Source organism: Rhinoderma darwinii, chromosome 3 (assembly GCF_050947455.1).
Source record: "Rhinoderma darwinii isolate aRhiDar2 chromosome 3, aRhiDar2.hap1, whole genome shotgun sequence".
Lineage (NCBI taxonomy): Eukaryota > Metazoa > Chordata > Amphibia > Anura > Rhinodermatidae > Rhinoderma > Rhinoderma darwinii.
This window is the reverse complement of record NC_134689.1, coordinates 426376366-426387273: the sequence shown is the minus strand read 5'-3', so window position 1 is coordinate 426387273 and position 10908 is coordinate 426376366. Positions and strand designations below refer to the sequence as shown.

The 10908-nt window shown below is 39.3% G+C and overlaps 1 protein-coding gene across 1 annotated transcript; it reads left to right on the top strand.

The window, feature by feature from the left end:
- Window positions 1-9608: 9608 nt before the first annotated feature.
- On the top strand, window positions 9609-10589 carry LOC142750701 (olfactory receptor 11L1-like). Its single transcript, XM_075859686.1, has one exon. The coding sequence runs from the start codon at window positions 9609-9611 to the stop codon at window positions 10587-10589; it is 981 nt and encodes a 326-aa protein (XP_075715801.1).
- Window positions 10590-10908: the final 319 nt, after the last annotated feature.

Below are 10908 nucleotides of genomic sequence, written 5' to 3'. Positions count from 1 at the left end.
TTTTCTCAAGGCTAAATAGGTTTAGTTATTTTAATCTTTCCTCATAACTTAGATTCTCCATGCCCCTTATTAGCTTTGTTGCTAATGTGAGGCGGTGACTCTGTAATGTCTATGGGGGGGGGGGTCTCCTTTTTTAAATTATTTGAGAATGTTGAGTAAGGCCTCATGCACAATACTGTAATTTTTATCCTCAATTACGGATCCATAATCGCGGATAAAATATGAACCATTAATCTCTATCTGCCATAGACACCTTACCGTATATTTACAGGTGAATGTCTGGGCCATAAAAATGACCCGCAAAAAATAGGACATGTCCTATTTTTTCAATTTACGGACCATGCTAGTATACTTTTTACTATGAGCACGGTCCGTAAATGCGAGTGACACTCCGTGGCGCGTAAATACTACATTATTTCTCCATCTTTCTTACATAACTTAGCCATGTTCTTTATGGTGCCTACAAACCTTTTTCTTGGGTTTCCAGGTCTCCTTCATTTTTGAATCTTGTTTTTTATATTTCTATTAATCACTTTATGCCCTGGACTGAAAAAGCCTTAATGATCGGCAAGGGTCCTCTTACACGGTCCGACATGAGCCATGTAAACAAGCGCCAATCAATGAGACAGCTCATTGGTCAACGCTCGTTTGCTCCTTTCACAAGGAGCTATGTATGGGGACGAGCACTCGTTACTACGATCTCTTGTCCCCACACATTTCTATCATGTCGGAAGCGCATCTTTGTTTACTGCCCACAATGCTAATATTTAATGCTGCATAAATGATACGATCAGCCGATCATCAAGCGTTTGCTCATTCATCGGCTGATCGTTGCCCTGGGGAATGATCTGGAACGAGCCTTCACGTGAACGTTTGTTTGCCCGATAATTCGCCCGTGTAAAAGGGCCTTTCGTTTTTACGTTTTTGTCTTTCTGCATTTCAGCAGCCGTAACTTTTTTTATTTTTTCATTGACATGGCAGCATTAGGCTTTGTGTTATGCAGGAGAAGTTGTATTTTTTTGTTGCCGCTGTTTGGGGGTAGAAATAAATTACTGTGTAATGTTATATAACAAAGATGTAGCATTAATATATTGAAAGTGATTTACGCATTGTTTTCTCTTTATACCATTCACATTTCACATTAAATTACATATTCAATTAATTCTTCAGGTTATTATGGTCATTTGTATAACTAATAAGTGTAAGTTTTTTGTTTTTATGTAATGCATAATAAAACGTATTTTATATTAAATAGTCACTTTATTATTTTTTTATTTTTTGTCTTTTTTTATCTCATGAAGGGATTACTATTTTGCAACTTTATTTTATACTTTTAACGTATTAACATACTCGTAAATCCTGTGTCACTATGAAACCGGCTGCTGTTAGGGCAAAATGTCCATATTGGACCTAATACAGACCTGGGATATTCTCCCGAACATGCTTCGTGTGCTTCTCCACAGTAGTTTCCCTAGGTTTTTTTCCAGTTGTTTCATACAATTATTTTTTTAAGGTTCCGGCCATGAATTTATATTGTGTTCAAATATATTAAATCTTTCAGGAGTTGTCCGGTCTCAGATATCCAATTTACAACACACACTCTGTATTATTTCCTCACAGTTTTCAAGATCTCTGCTTGATGTTTTTCAGTAGTAACTTTCATTGCTTACTTCAAGTAGATAAAATTCTGTCCTGGTCATGTGATAGACACACAGGTGCTGGGATCGTTACAGGGTCATGTGATAGAGAAAAATATAGATTTTGCTGATACCCTCACTTATTTATATATATACAAAGTGAGTTATGGGGAACCACAAGGTGTACACCACCAAATAATGTAATTAATATATTTTGGAAGTAGGGAGAAAGGAAAAGAGTTGTGGTTCCTATTGAAAATTGAAAAAAATAATAAATTTTATTAATATATTTAATTTAAAATATTCCTAAAATGTTTATTTCTCAATGTAGGTCAATTATTCAGCAGTGCAGAGGACCCCTTGTCCTGCACTTAAAGAACAGAATTTGTCTTTTATGCTACTATCATACAACAATATAGTTAGACTTGGTTAATAGCTGAGGTAAGTATAAATTCGATCCCATAGGCATATTGTATGCTCTGTGTGAATCAGTGTTAGCTGTCAATCATTAAACATTGTATCAGTTTTGTATGCACTGACATTTGTAATGTTTTCTATTTGTAAATAGACTTTGTATCAATTCAATTGCTGTGCAACACGTACTTTATCTATTTCTTTTGTGCTTTGCACTGATTGTTATAAACCTGCTATTGCTGTCTGCTTTTTGTAAACCAGCAAACAGCAGCAGATTGCAATTTGTTGCATATATCAGTGTTAGCTGTTGATTCGTATTTTTTAGGATAATTTGCAACAGTCAATGTTGGTATTGAATTTTAATTGTAATATTTATTTTAAAGGTATTGTTGTCTATCATACAATTTTTCAGCAGTCCACATTTTGTTATAACACGCTGGCTTCCTCTGACAGAAGTAGTAACAGTGCGGTAGCTTGTATGAGTGAGCACTATAGAGAATGCTATGATTGTAATGTGCTCTAATTTAGTTCCCTCCTTGAATTTGTAAGAGGCTATTCACAGTGGCACTATGCAGTATTTGAGCTGGTTAGCTTGTGTGTTATATAGAGCTTGCAACAACGATCCTCTGTATTGGGATCAGCAGCAAATTTAGCCGCTTGTTTCTCTTTTATTATGGACTGATTGCTGTCTGTTTTCTGTGAAAAGCAGCAAATAGCAGCAGATTACAATTATATAACAGGCTGCTTGTATATATCGACGTGCTATGTTCTGACCAGGCCACTTTTATATATCCTCATGTTTTATAAGCATTGTATTTTCAGTTAGGATTACGCTTAATAGTGTGCTTTCTTAGAAAGCTATTTGCTTCTTTATTTCCTTATATCTCAGTTTTTACAGAAAAGGCCGTCAGTGGCAGCATTACTGGTGGTCTGATTAACTTGCTCTGCAAGTCAGCTGTCTTTGTACGCGCTGTCAGGGATTCAACCTGCAGCGCTTGTCAAAATTCAAAAATTCTTAATTCACGTCCCGCTCTCCTACAGGGAGCAGTGCTTTTATAAGTGAGTCTTTGCAGACTTATAGTTCTTGAATTGTTGTTGGTAGCAGCATTGAATTAGGCTAAGACCTTATGCATTGAGTTCATTAATATGACTGGACACCCGACGCGCGTTTCGCCGGCATTCCGGCTTCCAGTGTCCAGTCATATTAATGAACTCAATGCATAAGGTCTTAGCCTAATTCAATGCTGCTACCAACAACAATTCAAGAACTATAAGTCTGCAAAGACTCACTTATAAAAGCACTGCTCCCTGTAGGAGAGCGGGACGTGAATTAAGAATTTTTGAATTTTGACAAGCGCTGCAGGTTGAATCCCTGACAGCGCGTACAAAGACAGCTGACTTGCAGAGCAAGTTAATCAGACCACCAGTAATGCTGCCACTGACGGCCTTTTCTGTAAAAACTGAGATATAAGGAAATAAAGAAGCAAATAGCTTTCTAAGAAAGCACACTACTAAGCGTAATCCTAACTGAAAATACAATGCTTATAAAACATGAGGATATATAAAAGTGGCCTGGTCAGAACATAGCACGTCGATATATACAAGCAGCCTGTTATATAATTGTAATCTGCTGCTATTTGCTGCTTTTCACAGAAAACAGACAGCAATCAGTCCATAATAAAAGAGAAACAAGCGGCTAAATTTGCTGCTGATCCCAATACAGAGGATCGTTGTTGCAAGCTCTATATAACACACAAGCTAACCAGCTCAAATACTGCATAGTGCCACTGTGAATAGCCTCTTACAAATTCAAGGAGGGAACTAAATTAGAGCACACTACAATCATAGCATTCTCTATAGTGCTCACTCATACAAGCTACCGCACTGTTACTACTTCTGTCAGAGGAAGCCAGCGTGTTATAACAAAATGTGGACTGCTGAAAAATTGTATGATAGACAACAATACCTTTAAAATAAATATTACAATTAAAATTCAATACCAACATTGACTGTTGCAAATTATCCTAAAAAATACGAATCAACAGCTAACACTGATATATGCAACAAATTGCAATCTGCTGCTGTTTGCTGGTTTACAAAAAGCAGACAGCAATAGCAGGTTTATAACAATCAGTGCAAAGCACAAAAGAAATAGATAAAGTACGTGTTGCACAGCAATTGAATTGATACAAAGTCTATTTACAAATAGAAAACATTACAAATGTCAGTGCATACAAAACTGATACAATGTTTAATGATTGACAGCTAACACTGATTCACACAGAGCATACAATATGCCTATGGGATCGGATTTATACTTACCTCAGCTATTAACCAAGTCTAACTATATTGTTGTATGATAGTAGCATAAAAGACAAATTCTGTTCTTTAAGTGCAGGACAAGGGGTCCTCTGCACTGCTGAATAATTGACCTACATTGAGAAATAAACATTTTAGGAATATTTTAAATTAAATATATTAATAAAATTTATTATTTTTTTCAATTTTCAATAGGAACCACAACTCTTTTCCTTTCTCCCTACTTCCAAAATATATTAATTTCATGTGATAGAGACACAGGTGCTCTGATCGTTACAGGATCATGTGATGGACACTCAAGTTCTGGCATTGTTACAGGGTCATATGATAGACACACAGGTGCTGGGATCATTACAGGGTCATGTGATGGACACACAGGTGCTGAGATCGTTACAGGGTCATGTGATGGACACACAGGTGCTGAGATCGTTACAGGGTCATGTGAACGACACACAGGTGATGGGATCGTCAGAGGGTCATGTGATGGACACACATGTGCTGGGTTCGTTACAGTGTCATGTGATAGAGACACAGGGGCTGTGATCGTTACAGGATAATGTGATGGACACTCAGGTGCTGGGATAGTTACTGGGTCATGTGATGGATATACAAATGCACGGCTGGTTATATGATCATGTGATGAACACACAAGTGCACGGCTCGTTACATGGTCATAAGATGAACACACAGCTGCTGGGATAGTTACAGGGTCATGTGATGGACACACAGGTGCTGGGATCGTTACATGGCCATGAGATGGAAACAAAGGTTCTGGGATCGTTACATGGTCATGTGATGGACACACCAATGCTGGGATCGTTACATGGTCGTGTGATGGACACACAGGCGCTGGGATCGTTACATGGCCGTGCAATGGAAATACAGGTGCACGGCTCGTTATAGGGTCATGTGATGGACACACAGGTGCTGGGATCGTTACATGGTCATGTGATGAATACACAGGTGCTGGGATCGTTACAGGGTTGTGTGATGGGCACTCAGGTCCTGTGATAGTTACATGGTCGTGTGATGGACACACAGGTGCTGGGATCGTTACATGGTTGTGTGATTGACACACAGGTCCTGGTTAGAAGACACAGCTCTGATGGCCAATTTGACACCCATTCGTGTGAATGTAGCCTTATAGTCATTACATCCGGGGCTCACCACTAAAGACCAAACCCACTTGGCTAGCCAGCGGTTTATTTACAAGCCATCACCCCCCCCCCCATGCCAATGGCTTTGCTAGCAGTTGCTATGGTTGCTACAGTGGTGGCGACGCCATATTTAATAGTATCTGCTTTCTTAGGACGCAAATACTGTTAACCACTATGGCAGAGCAGGGAGGTATCTCCCTGCTCCACCATAGGCTACAGGCCATGTTCGACATGCAGCCAATCAGGCGCAGGCCGGCATTATGACGTCACTGGATCACGCTGGCTAATGCAAGGATCCTGTCAGCATTGAGGAGCAGCTCCGTTCGTCATGGGAACGGGACCGAGATAAGTAGAACATTTTTTGTTTTATTTGTTTGAGGGGTGATATATGGTGCTATTTACAGGGGGGGTGTATGGCACAATTTACAAAAGGGATCTTTAACTACAAGGGGGGGCTATATAGCACTGTCTACAGGGGGCTGCATAGGACTGTCTACAGGAGGCTGTATAGCACTGTATAGGGAGGCTGTATAGCACTGTCTACAGGGTGGACTAGATAGCACTGTCTACAGGGGGGCTGTATAGAACTGTCTACAGGGGGGCTGTATAGCACTTTCCATAGGGGGGCTGTATAGCACGGTCTACAGGGGGGGGGGGCTGTAAAGCACTGTCTACCAGTGGGCTGTACAGCACTGTCCATAGAGGGGACTGTATAGCACTGTCTACATGGGGGCTGTAGAGAACTGTTTACAGGGGGGTCTGTCTAGCACTGTCTACACGGCAGCTTTATAGCACTGTCTACAGGGGGGCTGTATAGCACTGTCTACATGGAGACTGTATAGCACTGTCTACAGGGGGGCTGTATAGCACTGTCTACAGGGCGGCTGTATAGCACTGTCTACAGTGGCTGTATATTACTGTCTACAGGGGGGACTGGGTAGCACTGTCTACAGGGGGGGCTGTATAGCACTGTCCACAGGGGGGGACTAGATTTCACAGTCAACAAAGAAGCTGTATAGCACTGTCTACAGGGGTGGCTGTATAGCACTGTCTACATAGGGGGCTTTATAGCACAATCTACAGGGGGAGCTGTATAGCGTTGCCTACAGGGGCTGCATAGCACTGTCTACAGGCGAGGCTGTGTAGCAATGTCTACAGATGGGGCTGTGTGGCAAAATCTACAGGGGGGATGTATGGCACAATCTACAGGGGGCACTAGCTACCAAGTGGAGCTGTGTGCAGCACCCAGGGGAGGGGGCCCAGTCAAAAGTTTGCTAGTTACAGGGCCCAGTATTTCCTAGTTATGCCCCTGATGACAACCATTGGCCACCCGTGATCGCATGGCAGGGGGGGAATTGGACTGTCAAAGGGGGCCGACCTCCCCTTTTTAACAGCTTACGTTTCTTTCTGTCACTGACTAAGCTCCCGGAGGGCTCATGAAGGTAAAATTGTTTGTTTTAATGTTGCTTCAATAAGTAATATTTATCTGGTCACTGTCTATACTACTTATCTAGTCACTGACTGCACTATTTATCTAGTCACTGTCTCCACTATTTATCTGGTCACTGTCTGCACTAATTATCTGGTCACTATCTGCACTATTTATCTAGCCACTGTCTGCACTATTTATCTGGTCACTGTCTGCACTATTTATCTAGTCACTGTCTGCACTATGTATCTAGTCACTGTCTGCACTATTTATCTAGTCACTGTCTGCTCTATTTATCTAGTCACTGTCTGCACTATGTATCTAGTCACTGTCTGCTCTATTTATCTAGTCACTGTCTGCACTATTTATCTGGTCACTGTCTGCTCTATTTATCTAGTCACTGTCTGCACTATTTATCTGGGTACTGTCTGCACTATTTATCTAGTCACTGTCCGCACTATTTATTTGTACCCTGTCTGCACTATTTATCTGCTCACTGTCTGCACTATTTGTCTGGTCACTGTCTGTTCTATTTATCTGGTCACTGTCTGCACTATTTATCTAGCCACTGTCTGCTCTATTTATCTGGTCACTGTCTACACTATTTATCTGGTCAATCTCTGCACTATTTATCTAGTCACTGTCTGCGCTATTTATCTGGTCACTGTCTGCTCTATTTATCTGGTCACTGTCTGCACTATTTATCTGCTCACTGTCTGCTATATTTATCTAGCCACTGTCTGCACTATTTATCTAGTATCTGTCTGCACTATTTATCTAGTCACTGTCTGCTCTATTTATCTAGTCACTGACTGCACTATTTATCTAGTCACTGTCTCCACTATTTATCTGGTCACTGTCTGCACTAATTATCTGGTCACTATCTGCACTATTTATCTAGCCACTGTCTGCACTATTTATCTGGTCACTGTCTGCACTATTTATCTAGTTACTGTCTGCTCTATTTATCTAGTCACTGTCTACACTATTTATCTGGTCACTGTCTGCACTATTTATCTAGTCACTGTCTGCACTATTTATCTAGTCACTGTCTGCTCTATGTATCTAGTCACTGTCTGCTCTATTTATCTAGTCACTGTCTGCACTATTTATCTAGTCACTGTCTGCTCTATTTATCTAGTCACTGTCTACACTATTTATCTGGTCACCGTCTGCACTATTTATCTGGTCACTGTCTGCTCTATTTATCTGGTCACTGTCTGCACTATTTATCTAGTCACTGTCTGCTCTATTTATCTAGTCACTGTCTGCACTATTTATCTGGTCACTGTCTGCTCTATTTATCTAGTCACTGTCTGCACTATTTATCTGGTAACTGTCTGCACTATTTATCTAGTCACTGTCCGCACTATTTATTTGTACCCTGTCTGCACTATTTATCTGCTCACTGTCTGCACTATTTGTCTGGTCACTGTCTGTTCTATTTATCTTGTCACTGTCTGCACTATTTATCTGGTCTCTGTCTGCACTATTTATCTAGCCACTGTCTGCTCTATTTATCTGGTCACTGTCTACACTATTTATCTGGTCAATCTCTGCACTATTTATCTAGTCACTGTCTGCACTATTTATCTGGTCACTGTCTGCTCTATTTATCTGGTCACTGTCTGCACTATTTATCTGCTCACTGTCTGCTATATTTATCTAGCCACTGTCTGCACTATTTATCTGCTCACTGTCTGCTCTATTTATCTAGTCACTGTCTGCACTATTTATCTAGTATCTGTCTGCACTATTTATCTGGTCACTGTCTGCACTATTTATCTAGTATCTGTCTGCACTATTTATCTAGTATCTGTCTGCACTATTTATCTAGTCACTGTCTGCATTATTTATCTAGTCACTCTCTGCACTATTTATCTGCTCACTGTCTGCTCTATTTATCTAGTCACTGTCTGCACTATTTATCTAGTATCTGTCTGCTCTATTTATCTAGTCACTGTCTGCTCTATTTATCTAGTCACTGTCTGCACTATTTATCTGGTCACTGTCTGCACTATTTATCTGGTCACTGTCTGCACTATTTATCTGCTCACTGTCTGCACTATTTATCTAGTCACTATCTGCTCTATTTATCTGGTCATTGTCTGCACTATTGATTTAGTCACTGTCTGCACTATGTGGTTATTACTGTTAATTTTATTATTATTTCTTTTTTATTAGAATTATTATTTTTATTATTGTTTCATATTAGTATTATTTTTGTTTTTATTATTATCATTATTATTATTATTTCATATTATTATTATTATTATTATTAGTAGTAGTAGTAGCAGTAATAGCAGTTTAGAAAATAGTAATTAAACATTTTTTAACCAGGAATATTTACAGATTCCTTTTTAAATTGTTTGCTATTAGTGTTATATGTACTTGAAATTATTAATTTGTTTAACTGAGTTGTGTGTGCTGCATATAACCAGAATGTAAATATTCTCAGCAACTATTAACTCATCTCTTCACTTTTTTTAAGGAAATATTGTACATATTTTCTCGACAGGCAGTCAATGAAAATCAAAGTTTTTTCTGGGATCGACATCGCAATGCTTTCCTCTTGGGAATAAAATCCTTTAGAAAATTACACAAACTATTCTGTCCTTTATTAGATTTAACTCTAGTTTCCTCATTTTTAATATGCAATTTCACAATTTTACTAAAGTGACTGAAATTGTGCTCTTGGGATTTCAAAATTTGCAAAGTTTACATTTTCTTTTCTTTCTTCTGCTGCTGATCATTTTCTGTGTGACCATATGTGGAAACCTCCTCATCATTCTAGTGGTGTCCTACAGCCGGTCGCTCCACTCTCCCATGTACTTCTTCCTCACACAACTCTCCTTTATCGATCTTTTACTCTCCACCACTATAGTACCCAACATGCTCCATGTGGTGTTGTATGAAGGAAGTTCTGTGTCTTTTATTGGCTGTTTGACACAATTTTACTTTTTTTCAGGCTGTGAGGCATTAGAATGTCTTCTCCTGACCGTGATGTCCTATGACAGGTATCAGGCCATCTGTAACCCTCTACATTACACCTCCGTCATGGACCTCACATTTTGTCTAAGAGCCGTACTCATGTGTTGGGTGATGATTTTTGCTACATTGTTGATGATTTATTTAACACTGAGTCATTTAGATTTCTGCGGACCAAACATCATTGACCATTTCTTCTGTGACTTGGAACCTTTACTGGAGCTTTCCTGCTCAGACACTTTTATTATGAAGTTGGAGACTTTGTTTCTGGTTATTGTCCTTGCAATCTGCCCGGTTACTGTTATTATCGTATCCTATGTGTATATTATCATTACTATATTAAAGATCCCATCCGTGACTGGGAGGCAGAAGACCTTCTCCACCTGTAGCTCTCACTTGGCGGTGGTGTCCATGTATTATGGGTCACTTATTAGCATGTATGTATTTCCACGCCAGCAAAATGCAAAATCATTACTCTCTCTGTTCTACACGGTGATAACTCCACTTCTTAATCCTATGATCTACAGTCTGAGTAATAGAGACATTAAACAAGCTCTTAGGAAACTCTTGAACAATCTTTCTGCAATGTTTCATATAAATTGGCTTCTTAGACTTTCTTCTTTACCAATTAAAGGAACAATGTAATCACAATTTTAATATCTATTAAAAAATATATATATTTTTTTTCCATATTTAAAAAAAATGAATTCAATTTTTATCCATTTAAAAATAAATGTTGAATGTTTTACTGGTGCTGACATCTAGATGCCGAATAGGCTACGCTGCACTGGAGAAGTATCTCATTTTACAGCCTACAGCAATGTCATCGTCATAGTATGTCATCAGCTCACTAGTAGGCAGAATGATACAATAGACCTTGTCATTCTATTTCCTCAAAAAAGACATGAAAATAAGAGTATAGATAACAGAAACAGAGCACAGTGCGAGGTTGAGTTATTTTCTG

Excerpts from the sequence above, each read along its gene's own strand:
- LOC142750701 (XM_075859686.1), top strand. The coding sequence starts at position 9,609 with ATGCAATTTCACAATTTTACTAAAGTGACTGAAATTGTGCTCTTGGGA.